General features: G+C 48.2%; 1 protein-coding gene across 3 annotated transcripts in view; it reads left to right on the forward strand.

The window, feature by feature from the left end:
- The window catches only part of TET3 (tet methylcytosine dioxygenase 3), a 112,563-nt gene that overhangs the window by 12,855 nt on the left and 77,962 nt on the right, over positions 1-21,746 (forward strand). For 2 of the 3 annotated variants that reach the window (XM_036263169.1, XM_036263171.1), the window contains one exon: positions 4,344-4,400. In XM_036263169.1, the coding sequence (XP_036119062.1) occupies positions 4,344-4,400 (57 nt within the window). Of the gene's footprint in view, positions 1-3,919; positions 4,034-4,343; positions 4,401-21,746 lie in introns of those variants that run through there. The other variant, XM_036263170.1, reaches the window with a different exon arrangement.

Here is a 21,746-nt window from a genome sequence, read left to right on the forward strand (position 1 = left end):
CATGACAACCACAAAGAGTTTCAAATATAGGGGATGATGTGTATGATGGGCTGCAATTACTTGGGTGGAAATTGGTGCGTGGACACCAGGGACTTCAAACATAGGCTCTGAAGGTGGAGGGGGTGTTGGGTTTCTTTGGCAGGATCCTTTGTGTGATGAAGAAGGAAAGAAAGGAGGTCACAGACTTCCCCCACAGTAGACTCCAGGTGCCTTCAGTGTGTGGAATGTTGGGCAAAACCCCGCAGGGACTTTGGAAAGGCACAACTCCAGCCATTCTGGTTGGAGAGGCAGGACACCCAGAGAGACAAATAGCAGGACCAAGTGTCAAGTGAGAAACATTAGAAGTGTTGTCAGCTGGCAGAGGACCGTAGTAACCCGAGAAGGCTTCCTGGAGGAAGTGGACTTGAACTGAGCTTTGAAATACAGCTTTGTGGGGAGTGACCTCATTCAGCACACAGCCATGACCAGGGAGGAAAAGTCTGTCTACCCACTGCCAACTCTAGAAGAGGTAGGTTGATATGAAAATCATAGGACTAAACAGAGCAGCACTAATGAGGGGGTAGAGAGAGTCCTGCTCAGTCATTTTCTAGCTGTGTAACCTTGGGCAAGGTGCTTAGCCTCTCTGTATCTTGATTTCTCCATCTGTAGAATGGGCATGAATAATTCCTGTCTCATTGGTTTGTTTTGAGGGTTAAATAAGATATGGTACATTTTGCCCCAAATATGGGACCTGACATGGGCTTGATCTATGTCTGAATGTATTCCCATTCCCTAGTCTTTATATATCTGCATGGGTTCTGGCCTGTGGGTATTTGTGTTCCTGAGGTTCTCAGTGTTGGATATTTTGTGTGTTCTGAGAGTGAGTTAATTTATTCACCTCTCCCTGGTGGGGAGAACTGTGGCCCCATTCCTCCTGCCGGGGCTGCAGTGGGGACTAGAGGTCATGATGGAAGGTGCACAGAGACCCTTGGCCCCCATACAGAAGGGTCCCAAGGACCTCTGGGTCAGTCACTGTGAAGCTCCAAATGTGGAAAGATGGGCCAATAGAGACGGGACAGGGTTGGGTGTGGAGAGTGTCTCTGCTGGAGGCAGAGTAGCCCCAGCATGTGCCTGTGTGACTCCTTAGAGCCCTGCAATCCAGATGCCTCAGAAAAGGCAGGAGGCCAAGGTAGGACAGAGATGGGAGCAGGTGGCCTCCTCAGGGACCACAGGCTCCTCTTAGGGTATCTGCAGAGGTGGACTGGGAGCTGTGGTTGAGGTAGGATTGAGTTAGCAGTGGAGGTGTTGGTGAAGCAGAAAGTCAGTGTGGCTCTTGCAGGCTGGTGAGGAAGATGTGGGCTGGGCTGAACAGGCTGAGGGCTCAGCTCCAGTTTAGTTGTGGCAAGTCCTGCCCTCCCAGGAGAGGAGGTGCCCTCTGATTCCTGGGGACCGCTGAGAGAAAGCCAACCAGGAGAGTGCCCTCTGTATCGCCCAACCCCCCGTCTCTCCTCCTTCCTTGCTCGTAGAAACTCAGCTCAGCACATTCCAGCTCTGAGCAGAGCCTAGTAAAGAGGGGAAGACAGGGCCCCCGCCCACGTGGGGAAGACTGCCGTGTAAATAAATAACTGAACTTGGTTGTGATTGGTGCTCTGGAAGAGGCCCTGCTTCGCGAAAGCCCTGGGAGAAGTGGGTGATGCTCACAGAGGCTAGATGAGCTGGAAAAGCGGCAGAGGGAGGTAACTTTTGGATTAAGCCTTGCTCCTTGCACCACTTGGGGAATGGGGTGGGGAACCCAGGCAAGAAGCAACCGCTTGAAGTCTGATACTATTCTCAGATCCATAGCTTAAAGGGAAGTAGTTGAGTTCAAATGATCCCATCCCTCTTTGCATTTCCCTGGGGTTGGCAGAGAGAGGCTGGCTAGCGAACTGGGAGGAGAAAGGCCTAGATTGGAATTCTAGCCTACTACTCACTAGCCGTGTGCTATATAGGCAGATAATCAACGTCTGTGTCTAAGTTCGTTTCCCCATAAGCGACAAGGTTGTGTGTGGAGTAATTCAAATGAGATGCTCCTACTGGCATGGTTGGCACAGAGCCTGGTACATAGCAGGGGCTTGATAAACTGTGGCAGCTACAGCAGTAGCAGTATTAATTGGTACTGTCCAAGCAATGTTTAGTTTCCTTATCCAGCAGCAGACTGTATGTAGGGTGGATATCTGGGCCCAGGGTTTTGGGAATCAGGACCAAGGAGGGACTTCCCTTGGCCTGGCCAAGGTAAGAGCTAAGGGGTGCAGAATCCCATTTTTCCATCTTCAATCATGACTTAGGGCAGGCACTGCTCATTGCCCTGCCTTGTCACCTGCCCTGGAGAGGAGCCCAGCAGTGCTGCCCTTTGTCCCCAGGGGTGATGAAGGTGTGGGCGCTGTGCCTCCTGGAATCTCCTCACCAGAGCCCAGCTTTGCTGTCTCTCCTAAGGCATCTTATCCCAGCTGAGTACCCCCTGGGGCACAGGGGAGGGGCAACAGTTGGGCATCTGTGGTGGACCTGGTAGGGGAGCACATCCTAACTAGCCCTAAGTCACTTCTCTCTGGCCTCAGTTTCTTCATCTGTGAGATAAGAAGTAGCACAGGAGCGCTCCCAGAACCGAAGAGCGGCAGTAGCCCCAGCACTTGCAGGGTGTGGGGATGTGCTGCGCTCCACAGAATCTTCACCTCTGTGTGGGAGTTCACTGCTCTTTGTGTCCCATTTTACAGATGAGCAGAGTGAGGCTAAGATGCCACCACCAGAGCCCTGCAGCTAGGTAGTGGTGGAGCAAGGAACACAACCAGATGTGTGGTTGCAGAGTCTGTGATGTCCCCCTCCTGGGAGGTGGTGGCTCTGGGTGTTCAGGTACAGGGAGGGGATGGGGTGGAGCAAGTTGTGCCCAGAGATGCCAGGAATTAAATCCAGGAGTGGAGTACAGGGCCTTCTCATCCCGTTCTGTTCTCCTGCCCTTCATTGCCCTGGGCATTGCAGCATTCAAAGGCTCAGAGCCTGGGAACTGGAGGCCATTGCTCTTGGGGTCCTCAGCCTTTCCTAGGGGTGGAAAGCCCTGATGCTTGGGCAGTGGGGGCGGGGGTGCCTCTGGTGGCCCTTCTAAGAAGGAAGAAAGTATCTTGGAGTGGTGATGGTGATGGGGCTGATGAGGCGGCTGTCTGGATGGGGTGAGGTATATTCAGGCAGAGGGATGAGCCATCCTAGGGTGAGGTGTGGGTGTTTGCATGGGGAGGGCTGGGCTGGCTCGTTGAGGCTTTGAGCCACAGGCAGTGTGGGCTTCAAGAAGACTGTTTCCTGAGGTGGGAGCTGGAGGGAGGACGAAGGAGTAGGGCTGCATATGGTTAAGAGCCTGGTCTTTTGAGCCAGACAGACCTGGCTTGGAGTCCCAGCTCTGCTGTTTTCTAGCTGTGTCACCTTGGGTAAGTTACTTCACTTGGCTTGCCTTGTTTCCTCATATGAAAAACCGAGTAAAGGTTCATACTGTCAAAGCTTTATTTTTTCTTCGAAGATTGCAGGGGCTATTGCCCTTCAAGCTCTTCTGTGCTGGCTGGGTGAGGCTGGTGTCCTGTCCTGGGGTAAGACACCAGTAGTTGGAGGGGAAATCCCACCAGTTTCTGCTGGACCCCAGGCGTGGTCTGTCACTTGACCCTGGAGATGCTGAGGCTGCCTCTGGTATTACCTTCAGGGTACCCCACTCGGAGGAGACGGGGTGCCCGGGAATCCCCGGCCTGCCTGGGACCGGCAGTGGGCCTGGGCCGCAGCGGCGGCTCCGCGGCACCCTCAGAAGCACCCCCGCCTCCTCCTGGCTGGGCAGGTCCGGCCGGTGGCCCTGCCCCCGCCCGGCTGGCCTCGGGGATTGGCTGGTGAGCGCGCCGCCCCCTCCACACCAGCCTCGCCGGCGGCAGGGAGGGGAGCCAAGCCGGCAGCTGGCCGCCGCCTCCTCTGCAGTGCCTCCCTCCCTGCGCTCCAGCGGGGATAATGGGAGGCCCGCCGGCCCATGCACCAGAGGAGGCCGGCCGAGGTAGAGCGGGCAGGGCGGGGAGGAACAGGCCAGCCCGGACGCAAGAGGAGGGGCAATGGCCTTCTGGAGCTCGGGAGGGTGGAAAAGGAGAAATGAAAACAAAAACACACTGGAAGGCAATTGAGCCCCTCCACTGCTTGTCTGGGCGGCAGCTGGAGGCAGGAAGATGGTACTCGCTGTCCTTTCTTCCCGAAGCTCCCTTCCTTCCATCCTCCGCTTCCCCTGCAGCGGGGCTGGGGGTGCAGCTGAAGGATTTCGAGTCTTTCCTGCTGTCAGCCTGGCTCATCCGTCTCTTTGGCTTCTTTTGCAGGTGGAAATAAAGGCTGGTGAAGGAGCCCGGCCCTGGGGACAAGGGGCCGCTGTCAAGGTACCTTGTGTGTGTGTGTGTGTGTGTGTGTGTGTGTGTGTGAGAGAGAGAGAGAGAGAGAGAGAGAGGAAGGGAGGGGGGAGAGGGGGGGGGAGAGAGAGAGAGAGAGAGAGAGAATGTGTGTGTGTGTGTGTGTAGTGGGGGTGAAGTGTTTGACTGGATTGGATAAAAATAAAGGGTCTCCTCGGGTGATCCCTTAATCTCCCACAGTGTGTGTAGCAGCAGCTGAGGGGGAGGGGTAGTGGGGGTGTGGGCGGCCAATGAATTCTCAGGCCTGTGTGGGTTTTGTTTGGATTCTTTTTGCTTTCTCAGCTGGACGGTTTGGGTGCAGTTGGGATTGGGTTTGTGGAACTGTTTCTTTCTTTTTTTTTTTTTAAGACATGCAACCCACTACCCACCCTTGCCCCCGGAAATCTCTCTTGAGGATGCCCCTGGCACAGTTGGTTTGCATCCACTCTGCAGAAATCCCTGGGTGGGGTGGGGAGGGGTAAGAGGGAGGGTAAATTGGGCTCCTGAGTCTGAAGCTGATAGGGTGTCATTAGTCATGCTGCTGTCACCATGGAGATGGCTGGAGAGGAGAAGAGAGGAGAGGAGGTGGTGGGGGTGAGGATATTTTGGGTAGGGTGGGGGCTGATGCAACATCATGACTGGGAATCCGGCAGTAGGCTGCTGTTACTCTGTGGCTTGGTGTCTGGGGAACCGGAAGGGAATGTTACCAGGTGAGTGGGAAGCAGAGAAGGGGTACTGAGCTTCTCCAAGTGATTGTCTGAAGGTCAGGGCTGGGATATCTGGGACAGGGCAGGGTCTGGTGGGGTATCAGCCATTACTAGGAAACACAGATATTCCTCCCAGGTTATCAAGGACCAGGATCAGTAGAGTTCCCTGGGCTTTGCCCCTGTTTTCAGGGCTAGGGACCCACAGTGAGTTTGAGATTACTCAGCAGTATCCTCTGCTGGCCCAGGGCAGAGAAAACAGAGCGGGAGGGCAGCTCCATGTGGCTGTCTCTCAAGTTCAGAGCAGAGAGGCTGGGGCAGGTGGGCAGGGTCAGGATCAGATGGGACTTTCCTTAGTAGGGAGGGACCCCATTCTAGCCCATCTCAGCCCCACCCTCCCCTTGGGCCTCTGCAGCCTGTTGGGAGCTGGGGGAGTCTGGTTGCTTCGGTAGCAGGTGGATGGAGCTGTTCCTGTCCCCAGATGCTCCTCCTTGGAAATCCTCCTCCTGCTTCCTGGGAAAGCTGTGGGAAGCTCTGTGGAGGTGCTGGAAGTGGCACTCTGCCACCTCACTGCCTAGCTGGGGACACGGGCAGGGAGGGGCTTTCTTCCCACGTGGGATGGGGGCTCCTGGGTGAGGCTGCAGGGTGGATCAGAAGCCAGGGTGGTTCCTTGGCTTCCTCCCAGGGAACTTGAGGCAAGGAAGTACTTGGGGGAGGGCAAGAATTTTGCTTCTGGAGTCGCATCTGAGGGAAGGAGAAGAGCCAGATGGCATTGGCTCCCCTGGGGAGGTGGGCATGCCTTGGTGAGGCTGGGAGAAGTGGGTGATCACCTGGGACAAGACCGTGGGAGGCCCCTGAGGCAAGCAGAGGGTGGTTGATACTGGCAATGCTGTGGGTGGGGAGGAGAAAGCTGTGAGCTCACTCCACACACTCTTCTCCGGAGCAGAACCCCCAGGTTCCACCTCCACTTCCTCCCCTGGCCTCCCACTGCTGACTGGGGAGTGTGCTGTTGAGGTCTGTGGGCACAGATCATGGCATGAAGTGAACCTGTTCTGTCCCCCACCCTGGGGAAAGCAGGACAAGGGGATGAGGACAGATGGGCTCAGGGAGAGGGCAGCTCCCTCCCTCCTCTGTGTCTCTGGCCTTGTCAGCCAGAGCTTCCCTCTGTGCTGGGAGGAAGGACTGCTGGCAGGTTTGTTTACTCCCCAAAGCACCCCCTCCCTCCCGCCTAACGGTGGCTTCACTTCAGCTCTTTCTAAGTGTGTTCTCCATTTCTCCCTGCCTGCATTCTGCTGGCCCTGCAATTCTGCTAGAAGCTTCCAGCCTAGTATCTTGACTCTTAATGTTGTGGGCATATGTCAGGACTACTTGGAAAACCAGAGGAAGCCCTTCAGATACATCTCTTTCCCCCTTCCCAGAGTGGAGATTGAGCTGGCTGTTTTTAAAGCTCTGAGGTTCTCTGCTTGTTTTATTGTTGAGTTCTCCGTCGGAGAATCACCGCTTCCTCTTGGCCCGCCTTGGGTACTGCCAGCAAGCATGGGGATCTGAGCCCCCTGTTCCTGGAGCCACCTTCCCCCTACACCGAGTTCTCTTGGGTGACCAGTTCAGTGCGGTATCCCACATACCCTAAATGAGGCAGTTTGGCCCGATCCTCTTCCATTAGCAGGTGTAGGAACATGTCTGCTGTGTGAGCTCATTCTGAGGTCAGGCCAAGACTCTGGGACCCAGGACAGGGGGGTCTCCCGTCTGTTCCCATGGGATGGGTGCAGGCTGGGGAAGTCCCAGGGGTGAAGTAGCCAGTGGGAACATGCTCATCTGCTGTGTGCCGAGTCCTCCCAAGAATATCCATGATGTAGGGTGTGCGGAGTTGAGCTTGATAAACACAAGTTGTCACTGTACTGTCTAGTGTGTTATGTGTCTACCCATGATAGGCAAAGGAACATGCCAGAGCACACACTGTTGCTGTCACCTCCTTCTTGGCAGCCTGGACAGGAGCGAGTGCCCAGTGCCGAGAGCATCATGCCGCCCGGCTTACGGGCTCCCACGCTGCTCCCACGCGCTGCCCCATGGGAATCCTCAATTGGCTGAAGATGTCTGCAAACTATTTTGGGACGGTGCCCAGGATCTCTGCCTTCTGTCTCTGCTTTGACCAGTGCAGAAATGCCCCTTTGTTGAGGTTCTGTGATCCTTTCCACACACCGTGGGTGACTCCTAGTTTCTCTCCGGCTTTGCCTGCTCTGCCCACTCTCCAGCCCTTTGTGAGGGTCCAGCAGGACTCTTTATCTCTGAGGTGCATTTACAAGTGATCGTGAACTTGGGCAGATATGGTAACAGGTGAGCATGTCAGGCTAGAGTGGGAAATGAGCCAACCAAGAGGATTTCAAGTTGAGTTTGAGGACAGAGAGGGAGAGAGTGGGCTTCTTAAGTCATAACAAGAACTGGAGTTAGAGTCCCAGGGCTCAGCTCCACCTCCTTCATGACTCCCAACCAGTGACCCCCCAACTGGTTTTTGAATGTCCTGGGAGAGAGAGGACTTTACCCAATAGACAGGTGAGAGGGCCTCCCTGCAGGGCTCCTGCAGCCCTCCTACTGGCTCTCTGAGGAGGGCCCTGGCCCTGGGCTCCCTCCAGCTGCAGATGGACATTTCTACTAGAAATGGTCTTTATGGTCTTACCAGGTCCCCTCACATACCCCCGAGGCTTTAAGGAATGGTTGGGGCGGGAGACCGACAGGGTATATGGGAGGGCTTTGGTTTGGCTCAGCTTTTGGGTCTCCCACCCTCTCCAGTCCTCTTACCCACCCTGACCTCTGGGGCCTCGTTTCCTTTCGCCCTTGAACATGTGGCAGCCAGCCGAGGACTCCCTCTTTGTTCCCAGTGTGTCTGCAGCATCTGAGCAGGAGATGGCTTCCTCGTGGGCTAGTTTAGGAAGCCTTTGGGCAGAGAGGGGACAGGGATGGCTCACACAGTTAGAATCTATAGATTGTCATGCTGTCCAGGACTCTGACCCCATCATCATTCACTTTCTCTCCCTTTCTTCCTCTCTTTGTCCTTCAGCATTTACTTGAGCATTTACTATTTTCCAGGTACAGTATTGGGTCCTGAAAAATAAGAGAAATCATTATTTTTGATCTTTATAGTACCACTGGAAGCCAGAGACCTTGACTGAAATACCTAAAATCACAACTCTATGTGGGCAAACCAGCGCTGGCCGTTTTTGTTTTTTATTCAGTGAAGGCCTTTTGATCTCGGTGTTGGGCTGTGAATGTGTACGCGGCAGACCGAACCCCAGTCTCCAGCTGTGCCTACCTCTTTGCCTTTGCTTTTAGCACTGGCTCAGGGGATCGCAGGGGACTTTGAAGGAAGAATCAGCATGCCAGCCATGTTTTCAATAAGCTAGTGTTTCTAGGATCTGGTGATAACAGATTAAAGTAGTAGTCAGAAATGGAATAGTTGGGGAGAGAACTTAGTTTTGAAATTATTGGCTTTAGATGTGTTGAGTTTGAGATTCAGATAAGGCTGGATTGAAATACTGTGGCGGGCATTTTACCTGGAACCCCAAAAGAGCCTTCTACGCATGGGGCGCGAATGGGCTGCAGCCTTGACTGCTTGGGCGGGGCTCCACCGAGGCCTCTGGCTGAGACGAGGAGGGCGAGGAGGGCAGTTGTCCCATTTCTTTTCCCCTCTGTTCCCAACTCTGCTACTCTTGGGTCTGTCATTGGTCCCGAGGAGGTCGCTTAATGTCCCTGGTCTTCCGTTTCCTCTGTGAAATTAAGGGGTTGCCTTTCAAAGTTAATTTTTCTCAAACTCAGTGTGGCAGTTTTTTTTTTTCTCTCCCTAATTTCCAAAAGGTTGCAGACTGAAACACAGTCCTGCCTTGTACAAGTAGTCTGTAGCTTATGCCACGTGTGGCTTGAACGTTCACCTTCCAAACCAGTCTGTGAGCTGCTGAAGGAGGCAAGTCCAGCGAGCCTGCTCTTGTGTGTCGAGGTTCAAATGTCTGCGCCGGCTCCTGAGGGCCTCCCGTTGGTCCCCGTGTTTATGCTGGGGTAGCTGCTGATAAACGGTTTTCGGGCCGTACCCCGAACAGCATGACTTTTGAACTTCACTTCTGGGAGAGCAGAGGGTATCTGTTTTGAGCACTCTGCCCCTTTCTGGACATGACTTCTTCCCCTCTCTTCTGTCCTGTCCATCTTGGGGGCAGAGCACCACTGGGAGAGGAGAGATCTTGCTGTCCAGACAGAGATTCTTCTCTCTCAGTCCCTCGAACGATTTTCTTGCATCTCGACTTCTGTAGGTAAGGATGCCTCCTGTTTGCCCTTTCCCCTCTGCAAGGGCATCTCAGGTTCTGAGGGAGATGTGCCAGAACCTGCAGAGCCCCCCCGGAGGAGCAGGGCTGCGCGCCTATGTGAACTGCATGACTCAGAGGACAGTTAAGGGGGAGGCTTGGCCTCCAGTAGATGCTGAGTGGACTTGGGCCCTCCACCATTCAGTGACCCCCAGTGATCTAGAGGGCTGATCACAAGCTGTCCTGGTGTCTGTAAGGACAGATACCTCAATATTTCTGATTGCATGGCTTTGGGCATCATCTTCTTACTTTATCCCCCTCCCCACAGAACGTTTTTTTTTCTGCTGGAGGATCTTTGGCCTTTTTATTTAAAATGCTAAAGATTAGACAAAAACAGTAAAATACCAAATTTCTTCTGCCCCGGCTGCCTCATCTTAGAGGAGAATGAGGGCTAAGGGGTAGGTAACACAGTCTTGCCACAAAAACTTCCTTGAGAGGCAAACATCCGAAGGACAGTGAGATTAGGGTCTGAGTAAATCCTGGTTACCTCTGTGGCCTGGAACGCTCGTGCCCTTGGTGCTTAAGTAATTGGATTTCTCAGCCCCGCCTCCAAGCATTTTTCAGTGTAATCCTAACCCCATGGGCTTTGCGAAGGAAAACAAAGACATTGAAAGGGTTTGCAACTTGTCCCTGACAGTGAGCTCCTAAACACCCTGTCCTGTTGACTGAATTTTCCTGCTTTGCTTTCTCTGAAGTATCGATACCCCCCTCCCCAAGATTCCCTTCCCCGGGAGTCTGCTCTCAGCCCGCAGGCCTTGGGTCTCAGCCCTGCTAAGCAGATGGAGTTTACAGAAGGAAGTGGTTCCTGCCAGTCCACCTTCCTGTACCATAGGAAGGTCCATCTCTGACCCTGCTGACCACTCTGCAGGAGAAGGAGCAGGGAGGCTCGTAACTCTGGGCAGAGGCAGGAAAGAAAGGTTTGGGGTGAGAGCCTAGGCTGGATCTCCAGACAGACTCTCTGCCATACCTTCTCCCTTAAGTGGGACCCCTGGGCCAAGATACTTCTCTGCTGGCTTGAACAAGGTCAGGATGGGGTACAGAGGGTGCCCCCCTGACTGCACCAGGCTCTGTTGGACCCAGAGAGGGAAGACTGTGCCTTCCCAATTGGAATCATTGTTGCCCTATACCCTGTGTTCCGGGGGGTGATACAGAAGTGGATTTTCAGTGGAGTGTTGCCCCCCCCCCCATTTTTCTGGCACCGTGAACCCTCTCTCTTCTCTCTGTTCTCCATCCTAGGACACTCTTCATGGCCTCAGCCCATCCCCACTCTTGCCTCTCTTGCTTTGAGCTTAGCTCTGAGTTCTAGACTGAGCAGAGAGGGCCTCTGAGGGCACTGCTCTGTGGGGCCTGGCCAAGGGCTGCTTGGGTCAGAATTGTCTAGGAGCTTGTAAAAATGCTTGTGGGGCTGCTGGGCCAAGACAGCCGTCTGCTGGGGTCCGACCCGTGGTTCCTGTCACCCAGCTAGTAGAGTGGATGCAGGGGGGCTGGTGTGAGGACCCCAGAGATGAGTGGTGGAAGCTCTGGGCAGGTGCGCCATGTGGCGCCCCCTGCTCACTGGCCCTTCCACTGGTCCCTGAGCCAGGTCCTACCTGATGATTGAACTGTACTGACCTCTGCTCTGGGGCCTTTCTTCCCACTATTATTTCTCCTCGGTTTCCTGTTTTCTAGCTGTGGGTTCCCAGTGGTGTCATTTGGACCCTGGGTAGTAGTTAGGGCTTAGCTCTGGGGTTGTGGTTGGAGTGGTGTATGTCTTGGGGTTGTTCTGGCAAGTGGTCCAGAGCAGTCTGAACACCCACTGGGAGCCAGAGCCCAGGGTTCTGTGCCCAACCCCTGGGAAGCCCTCCCCCTCCCTTTCCAGAGGCTGCCTCTTCCATGTGGAGGGCATTGTTCCCTACTGGGTCTCTGCCGGAGGTCTGGAGGAAGAAATGTGGAGGAGGACCTAGGTAGTTGCCAGGGCTTCAGTCCTAAACACTAGCTTCCACCCCCCACAGCCTCCAATAGGATGGGCAAGGGCTGTGCATGCTTCAACTTGCCTACAGTTTCCAGTGGCCAGTCCTTCTGGTTCAACTAGTTCAGTGGTTTTCAGTCCCACTGCATGTTAGAATCATCTGGGAGTTTTTAAAAAGAACATATCAATGCCTGGGCCCAGCCCCAGAGAGTCTGATGGAATTGGTCTGGAGAGCAGCGTGGGCACCAGCGTTTTTCAGAGCTCCCCAGGTGATTTGAATGTGCCCAGGGTTGAGAAGCCACTGCCCTCATCCAGCTAAGCTTTCCCTGTGTCTCCTGTACCCCGGGGTTGCCCCAGAATTTTTTTTTTCATCGATAATTTTAGTGATAATCCATCCAGAGTCTGGAAAAATTAAGACAGTGAAATATGTCAGACAAAATACTGGGTTGAATGTTCTGACCCATAAGACTGGTCCATGAGTTCAGATTTATTAAAACCAGAATTTGAGGGAAACTGTAGCAGAGGACAGAAACTCAGTGTTCTCCTCTCAGTTTTTAATTACTTAAAAACTTTTTATTGAAGTATAACACACACGAAAAAGCACCCATTGTGTACAGCCTCGTGAATTTTCACAAAGTAAGCACACCTGTGTAACCAGCATCTGGCTCAAGAAATGAGTACCCTCACCCCAGTCCCATTGTCCAGAATTTCTGTGGCCTTTGGGCAAAGTCAGGTCAGGACACCCGTAGTACAGCAATGCGTGCTGGCTTTGGGCTCAGAGGGCTGTAGCTTGTCCTCCACCAGGAACATCTTCCCACATCTGTGTGGGTGTTCGTGAAGCTGAGTGGGTTTCACAGCCATCGGGCACAAGACAGGAATACTGCAAGCCCCCTCCTCGGTGTTCAGCCCTCTTCCCCATCACCTTTACTTCGTTTTCCAACTTGGCCTTTAGACTTGCCAGTCCTCTTAGCTAAATCTAAACATCTATTTCAGTTTTGGCTTTTTATGATCTTTTTTTTTAGGATACAGATAGTACATGTTCTTTGGAAAAATTAGGAAATGGAAATAGAAGGGGAGGAGTTGGCCCATAGTTTCACAACCCAGTTAACCACTGTCCCCTGGAGCACCCCTCCAGACTTGGTCCTCCTGCGTGCGTGCACTTGTTCCGTGCTGTTTGTAAAAATGGTGTCATGCTGCGTTGGAGCCCGCTTTTCCTGGATAATGACAGCTTTAATGCTCTTTGTGGAGCACTAGTTCTCTGTGGGGCTCAGGGGGGTGAAGTTTTCATTGTTTGCTTTCTTAGTTCTCCTGACAGCATGGTTTAAAGATGAAATTGTGTTCTTCTTTGCCTCTTATTAAGTGAATTGTGTTACTACATTTCTTAATATTGAACTATCTTTGCATTCCTTGAATATACTATCTTTGGTATTGGAGTATTTTTTAAAACATGTTGTTTAATTTGAACTATTAATGTGGGAGTTTTGCACCTATGTTTGTTAATGAGATTGACCTATAATTTTCCTTTTGTGTTCATTGTCAGATGTTGGTATGAGAGTAATAGTAATTTCATATAATGCATAGTGAAGCTTTGATTCTTTCATTAAAATGTGGAACAATTTAAATAATAGTTTGATAATTTTATTCTGTAAGGATTTGTAAAAAATCTGCTGATGAAACTATTTGAGCCTGGTACTTTTTTTGAGGGATAGGTCTTTGCAGCTTTCTGATTTTTTTTTCTTTCCTATGGCTATTAGTATGAAATGTTTACTTTGTGTTTCCCATGAAAGGGAGCTATTTTCAAATTTATTAGCATAATGTGTCTATAGTTATTCCTTTTCAATTCCCTTAGTATCTGATTTTTTTTCACTTTCTTGATTTCTAATGTCATGTATTAATTTTTTTCTCTTTTCCTTCATCGGCTTTGCCAGAGTTTTATGTACTTTAAAAGGGCATAGACTTGTCAGTTGTGCTTTCTGTTTTCTGAAGCATCAGTTTCTGCTTTGTGTTTATTGTCTGTCATTAGGTTTATTTGGTACATGCTTTTTCTGAATTCTCAGGTAGATCCTAGGACACTATTTTTTCTACATTTTTCTTCTTTGATCACAAATGAAACATTTAAAAATATGACTTTTTCTCTAAGTTTTATTGTGACCTCATTGTCCAGGTTTTGATATTTTATGTCTGCTAGTGCTCTTGGGGAGATGCTGATGGCATAGCTACCTTGTGAATGCCAAGTCCTGATTTAGCCTGCTACCCCTTCCTCCCTCCTAGAACCCCATGGAGAATCCCTGTACCTGGGACAAGACAAGGCCAGAGAATGTAGCAATTGGTTACCCTTGAGGTCTTTGTCTCCAAACCCCTAGGTAGGGACCTAGTAATAGTTTACCAGCTTAGCAACCAGGACTTTGTAGAAACGTTTTTTTAGCCTAAGCAAAATCAGTTTGAATTTATAGCCTAGGACCAGAGCATCTCCCAGGCCCAAATGGAAGTTTTAGTGGTATTTAGAAAAGCCTCACTCATAAGCACCAAGGAAATGAAGCTAGAAACTAAGGCCAGTGAAAGAGAAGGGGTTGGGGGGAACAATTTGACACAGAGCTCATGGCCCAGCTGAGCTGGCGTAGGCCACAGGTTCAGTTCTTCTTTCCATGTCTTTCATGTACCTCTAGAAGATATGGCCCAGTTGGTACCTCTGAAGCTGGCAACAGTGTCCTAGGATAGAGAGGACAGTAGAAGAGAGGGATCATAGTGCTAGGAAAAAGAAGGTGGGCATCTCGTGGGCACAGCCTCCAGTAACTCCACTGAAAATCCATTTCTGTATCCTTCCCCCACCAGCTCAGGTATAGGGCAACAATGTCCCACTTAGGAAGGCCCGGCCCCCCCTTTCTGGGTCCAGCAGGGTGTGGTGGGGGGCACTCACCGCACCCCATCCTGAATTTGTTTGAGCCAGCAGAGAAATGACCCAGGGGTCACACTCAAGGGAGAAAGTGCAGCACCTTGGGGGATAGACTTTTCTACCCTTTATCTTGACCCCATAACGAACAGTAGAGGCCAGGGGGAGGGTATAGGGCAGGGGGACAGAGAAGGGATGGATTTTGAATTCAATGTAGAAACTAATAGCAGTGTTCTTCTTTTTTTATTTTCCAAAGTGGAAAATAAACTTTTGGACTTTAAATAAAAGTAATATGCTCCTATTTAAAGAAATCAAATTATATAAGAGTATATAAATTGGAAACTGAAAATCCCCACTTCTTCTCCATCCCAGTGTCATCTCTATGAACAAGTTATACATATTTTTACAAACTTCAACATGAATACATGAACTTACCATCTTTCCCACGGAAATGTATTTGTACCATACTTTTAATTTTGGTATTCTTCTGTGTGCTCATTAACATGTTGAGGATGTCTTTCTAATTCTGTACATCCATCTTAGCCTTTTAAATGGCTCTGGAGCAGTGGTTCTCAACCTTCCTAATGCCAGGACCCTTTAATACAGTTCCTCATGTTGGGGTGACCCCCACCATAAAATTATTTTTGTTGCTACTTCATAACTGTAATTTTGCTACTGTTATGTTTTAGGCGACGCCTGTGAAAGGGTCGTTTGACCCCTAAAGGGGTCGCAACCCACAGGTTGAAAACCGCTGCTCTAGAGTCTTTCATTTTATAGGTCGATCATAATTGGTTTCCTATTGATGGCCATTTACAGTTTCTGTATTTTGCCATTATAAATGATGTGCTAATTTACATATTTATAAACCTATTTTTTTACTTGTTTAAGTATTTGTATGGGGCAGAATCATACAAATAGAATTTCAATTGACATTACCAAATTACCCTCCTAAAAGGTAATTTGATAATAGCTATCAAATTTACTGTCCCACCTACACTGTATGAGGAGTTACCAGTTTTTTAGTTTTTACCAATTTGGTAGGTAAAAAGGATATCTCCTATTTTAATTTATTTTATCAGTGAACTTGAGAATGTTTTAAATGTTAATCATTTTGCATTTATTCTGCATATCACATATTATATACATTACCCACTTTTTTTATTTTTTATGAATTTTTATTTATTTTTTTGTTACAGATATTTTACCTTTTTACCCCATTGGCAACCCCCACCCCACCCCACCTCCGCCCCGTCCCCAGCTTAGTTGTCCATGTCCATTGGTCATGCATACATGCATATAAGTTCTGTGGTTTATCTCTTCCCACCCCCCCACCCCCTATCCCCCCATCCCCTCTTCTGAGGGATGTCAGTCTGTGCCCTACTTCCATGTGTCTGGGTCTACTGTATTCCTCAGACTGTTATGTTCGTTATATTCCGTATATAAGTGAGATCATGTGGTATTTGTCTTTTTCTGCTTGGCTTCTTTCACTTAGGATAATACTTTCCAGGTCCCTCCATGTCGTCTCAAAGGATAAGAGATCTTTCTTTCTTACCGCTGCATAGTACTCCATTGTGTATATGTACCACAGCTTTTTGATCCATTCGTCTACTGGTGGACACTTGGGCTGTTTCCAGATCTTAGCTATTGTAAATAGTGCTGCTATGAACATGGGGGTACATATATTCTTCCTGATTGGTGTTTCACAATTCTTAGGGTATATTCCCAGCAGTGGGATCACTGGGTCAAATGGAAGTTCAATTTTTAATTTTTTGAGGTAGCACCATATTATTTTCCATAGCGGCTGCACCAGTCTGCATTCCCACCAGTAGTGTACTAGAGTCCCCTTTTCTCCACACCCTCGCCAACACTTGTTGTTTGATGATTTGTTGATGGCGGCCATTCTGACAGGTGTGAGGTGATACCTCATTGTTGTTTTAATTTGCATCTCTCTGATGATTAGTGATGTTGAGCATTTCTTCATATGTCTTTTGGCCATTTGTATGTCCTGTTTGGAGAGGTGTCTATTCAGCTCCTCTGCCCATTTTTTAATTGGGTTCTTTGTCTTCCTTTTGTGGAGTTGTATGAGCACTCTATATATATTGGAAATTAACCCCTTATCTGATACATCATTGGCAATGATGTTCTCCCATACAGTGGGTTGCCTTTCCATTTTGATGATTGTTTCTTTCGCTGTGCAGAAGCTTTTTAGTTTGATGTAGTCCCATGTGTTCATTTTTTCCTTTGTTTCTGTTGCCTTAGGTGATGTATCAGTGAAAATTCTGCTCCGTATGATGTCCGAAATTTTGTTGCCTACATTTTCTTCTAGAATTTTTATTGATTCACGGGTCACATTTAAGTCTTTTGTCCATTTCGAGTTTATTTTTGTGTATGGTGTAAGTTGATGGTCTAGTTTCATTTTTTTGCATGTAACTGTCCAATTTTCCCAACACCATTTATTAAAGAGGCTGTCTTTACTCCACTGTATGCTCTTGCCACCTTTGTCAAATATTAATTGAGCGTATTGCCTTGGGTCCATTTCTGGGTTTTCAGTTCTGTTCCACTGGTCTATATGCCTGTTCTTGTGCCAGTACCAGGCTGTTTTGGTTACAGTCGCTTTGTAGTATAACCTGATATCTGGTATTGTGATCCCACCTACTTTGTTCTTCTTTTTCAAGATTGCTGTGGCTATTCGGGGTCTTTTTTGGTTCCATATGAACTTTTGAAGTATTTGTTCTAGTTCTATGAAATATGTCGTTGGTATTTTGATGGGGATTGCATTGAATCTATAGATTGCTTTGTACATTACCCACTTTTAATTAGATTGTCTTTTTATTGATCCATAAGGTTCTCATATATTATTAGTATTAAGCTCTATTTTAAAAAACTTGTGGCCTCTCATTTTTCTATCATTGTTTCTGTCATACGGAAATTTGATTTTTATACAATTGGAATTCTTCAATATTTTGGCCCCCAAGTTTTTACTTTATAGTTTTATTTTAGATACTTACATCTCTAAGCTGAGACTTATTTTGTATATGGTATAAAACAGGGATTGAATTTTCCCCAAATAGAAGACCTATCATGTCCAGTCTATTTATGCAATATCTATTGTTTCCCAAAAGGTTTATAATTCCACCTTAAGCTTTTGTTTTTTGTGTGTTTTGTTTTTTTTGGTATGTGCCCCTAGCAGGAACCGAAACCCGGGACTCTGGTCCGCAGGCTGACGCTCCAACCGCTGAGCCAAACTGGCCAGGGCAAGCTTTTTCTAAATACTCATATATTCATGGGTTTTTAGGGCCTTTCTTCAGTTCCATTAAATTATTTGTCTGATCCTGTGTCAGTATTTCATTGTTTTAATTACTGCAGTTTTTATATAACAGCTTGGTTTAAAAAAATAAACTCAAAAACTAATTTTTTCCACAGCATTTTTTTGGCTTTTCTTTTGCACTTTCTTTTCCAAATAAGCTTATAAACAGTTTGTCAAGTTCTGTGAAAAATGTTTGGATTTTTCAGTTGGAATCACATGGAACTTATAGATTTTTTGGGGCAGAGTGGACAACTTTATAATGAGGCTTCCCACCCAGGAAATGGGAAGTAATATCTTTGTATTCACTCCAGTCTTTGTGTGTGTCCACAGAGTCAAAGTTTTCTGCGTATGAATTACACATTTCTCATTATGTTGATGGCTAGGATGTTATAGGTTTTGTTGTTGCTGCAGTGACTGGGTTCTTTTTAACCCAGGAACGCTCTGGTTTTTGTCAGCTGCTCTGTGCTGCTGTCTCTGGGCCCCAGAAGCCTCTTGCTCCCCCAGTCTTCATGTGCATTGTCTGTACCTTCATAGAGATACTTCAGGGCCCGGTAGGAGTTCCTGGTTGGTGAGGTGCTCATTTTACTCAGTTTCATTCCCTAGCACCTGGCACAAAGCCCAACATGCAGTAAATCCTTTTAATAAATGCTGTAGAATCGGTTTGATGAGAGAGACGATGAGCTTCACCTCCACTGTGTGACAACCTAGGCCAGTGCAAGGAGCAGAATCTAAAACAGCCCTTGGGGGCTGGGGGCTGGACAACAGAGATGGGGCACCTGTCCTGCTCCCACAATAAAAAGAAGGGAGGAGCCCTCTGATCTTATACCTTGTAATTACCCTGAGACTGACAGCCCACTTGTCATTAACCCTCATTAGTACTAACTAGTAGGGAGAGCTGCCTTCTTGGTTCCCAGACACCTGAAGGCAGCACACACTTACCTGCAGCTGCTTTTCGGGGATGAGGCGTCATCAAGTCTGAGGCAGAGCTTATAAAGACCACTGTGACGTTGGCTCCAGGCCTGGCGCCTAGTCTTCTCTCTCAAAGGTAGCAGCTTTCTCCTCCTCCCCACTGTTCTCCGGAGTCAGGCCACCCAACCCCCAAGTGACTTCTGGTTGAAGTTTCTTCCTATCAGTGTGCAAATCCTCCCCATTGTCTTTGCATTTTGAGCTTATACTTGTGATTGGGGAATGAATAACCCTATTTCTTGAGGGAGCTGTCCAGTGTAAGCCACTCTGCCCTGCCCCCTGCCATCCTGCAGGTCCCTGGTCTGTCTGACACAGAGCTGCAATGGAGATGGAGATCTCCACCTGCCTAGGACAGCTGGGTCCCCTCGGACCGTGAACAAGGGACTCCCACATCTCTGGGGTGCAGGGGCTACAGACCTGGAGATGTGAGGACCCTTGCTGCTCTTAAGCAGTGGGCAGGAACCCTGCCTGAAAAGAAGTAAGGGAAGGGAATAAACTGGGCTTGTGCGTGTATGAAAGAAATAACAATTAGCGGTGGGCTGCGAGCCGCTTCCTAGTCACTCTAACGGTCCTCGTGCATCTGGCTCAGTGTGTCACTGGATTGTTTGACGGGGGCCGTGAACGGTTCCAGTTAGCCTGCAGTCTGTGCTCCCCCTCCCCTTCGATGCTCAGGGCAGCAGAGAAGAAACATTTTCCCTGGCTTCTCTGCTAGTTTACTTAAACCTACCAGGGAAATAGTGCAGCCAAGGGGTTGGACCCCCACCCCATCTGTGTCTTACTTTGTTTTCTCGTGCCCACCTGGGGTTGGGGAGCAGCCGAGGGTTGGGGGCAGTCACCCTGGGTCCTGCCTGCGCAGTGCCGAGTCCTCCGGCCCCTCATGGCAGCCGCGGCTGTATCTCTGCCAGCTCTGGAGGAGCCGCCTTCTCAGGGTGCCCAGCAGAAACTGACAGATGGACCTCTGTGATCCCATGGAGTTGTTCCAAATGACTTCTCCCGGCGCAGAGCGAGCCCTGGCAGTGAAGCCGTGATGCTGTGCTGCTCAGGGCTTCAGCTCACCTGTTGGAGAAAGCCTTTCCCACCCCTGCCTCCCTGCCCACCTGTTGCCCTCTTTCAAAGAGTGAGGAGCTGACCACTGACTGATGGAGCCTGTGAGTGCACATGGCGGGGTGGGCGGAAGGACTGCTGTCCCCTGCCAGCCTATAAGACCCTCAGTTCGCCGCATTTCTGAACCGGTTGGTTCTCTCTCCTCTGTTCACCCTCAGCCTCATAGGGTTATTGGAGGAGGGCTCTCACAGGGCAGTCCGGGACAACCATAGACACACAGGGCTGTCTCTGGGGTTGGGACCTGGGATTCTCCTTACAGGTGATTCCTCTGCCCAGTGGTGTTTGAGAACTACTGGTCTGTGGAGTAATGTAAAAGGGGCTCCATTTATTTAGGGTTCTTAATGCTTGATGAGGACTGAAAAAACATGCCTTTAAGTGCTGCCATGGTTTTTGAAAAGGCCAGGCTTTACGCAAACAGTTGTGAAAAACCAAGAGAGACTAAATGGAAAGGCTGTTACGTTTCAGATAAGATCAAACTCTAGGAAATAGTTAAACTTTTGTTGTTGTGTATTACAAAGAATACAAATTAATTGCAGAAAAGTCAGGACATTTATATAAGCAAATAGAGAAAATAAAACATCCATAATTTTATCACTCAGAACACCTGTTGATATTTTGGTCTTTCTAGAATAATTATATATATTTTAAATTTTTAAATGTCTATTGATTCCCCCCTCTGGTTATCAAAATAATACATTATTTATAAAAATGATTTATTTTTAATTAGTATAAAACTAGTATAAAATGTTTGATTTGCAAACCTTTTACTACTGTTTAGTTGTGATCTTCATTGTGACTATATTTTGATTTGATTTGCCTATTTTTCTTTTGTGTGATTTTCCTTGTGAATTCATAAGAGAGTTTAATATATTAGTGGTATTAACTCTTTACTATACCTTGACAAGTATTACAAATGTCTTTTCATTTTTTAATGTTTTGGTTTTTATTTTGCCAAATGTTTTTACATGTTTATATGATCAGATCTAGTTGTAATAGTTTATCAAGTTGATTTTTTTTTTTTTTTTTTGGTTTTGCCAAACAAAACAGGCACCGTTTTCGTAAATTTGAGAGGAATTGAAAGAGATTGGACAGTTATAGGCCAGACCAATGCGTCTCTCATTTTAATGTTCATCTAGCAACTCAGCAGGTCTGGGTGATGCTGAGGCTGCTGGTCATTGGATCACACTTTAAGTAGCAGGGGGCCAGATGTTTCCAAGCATGGATGATCACCAAGAAACTTGTGCAGCATTGGGAACACAGAGTTTTCTGGGTCAGACCCTGGAGCTGTCTGGCTGTGGAACTGAGTCCCAGCTTGGCCGGCCACGTCTGGCTGGGTAATGTAGAGACAGTGCTGTGGCCCTTCCGAACTCTTGGGTTCCTTGTCTGTAAAATGGAGAGACAGTGCTTGCTTCAGAGGGATCTGGGAGAATTAAATGAAAGAATAATAAAGATCAACATTTTTTTTATGAACTAGAAAAATAATGTAATATGCAGTTCCTGGGCCTGGTGTCCTTTTCTAGGGTGGTGGGGGGTCCGTTCTCTGACAAATTTCTACTTCTCTGGTGATCGATATTTTCAGTATTTCTACTTCTTGAATAATTTTTTTTACTAGAAAATTGTCCTTTCATCCATATTTTCAAAGTTTTTACTAATGAAGTTCATGTCTTATTTACTGGCAATGGTTATTTTCCTTTTCACATTTCTGATACTGTTTGTTTGTCTTTTTAAGATGATCATCCTTGCCAGGAGTTTATTTTATTAGTCTTTTGGAGAGCCACCTCTTAGATTCACTTATAAATACCACTACGTTTTGTTTTCTAATCACATATTTCTGTCTTTATCTCCACTGATTGCTTTTTCCCGCCTTTCTTAGTTTTTATTTTCTAGCTTCTTGGATTGAAACCTTCATTTTTTTCTGTTCTCATTTAACAAAAGTTTTTTAGAAGCATGATTTTTTTCTCTGTTAATAGTTATTGTTTTCATTGATATTAATCTCCATATCTGTAAGTGTGACTCCCCCCTAAACAGCTCTATTTTAATACTCATATCAGTTTACATATCAATGATATTTG

Source organism: Molossus molossus, unplaced genomic scaffold (genome assembly GCF_014108415.1).
Source record: "Molossus molossus isolate mMolMol1 unplaced genomic scaffold, mMolMol1.p scaffold_m16_p_15, whole genome shotgun sequence".
In the NCBI taxonomy this organism is placed as follows: domain Eukaryota; kingdom Metazoa; phylum Chordata; class Mammalia; order Chiroptera; family Molossidae; genus Molossus; species Molossus molossus.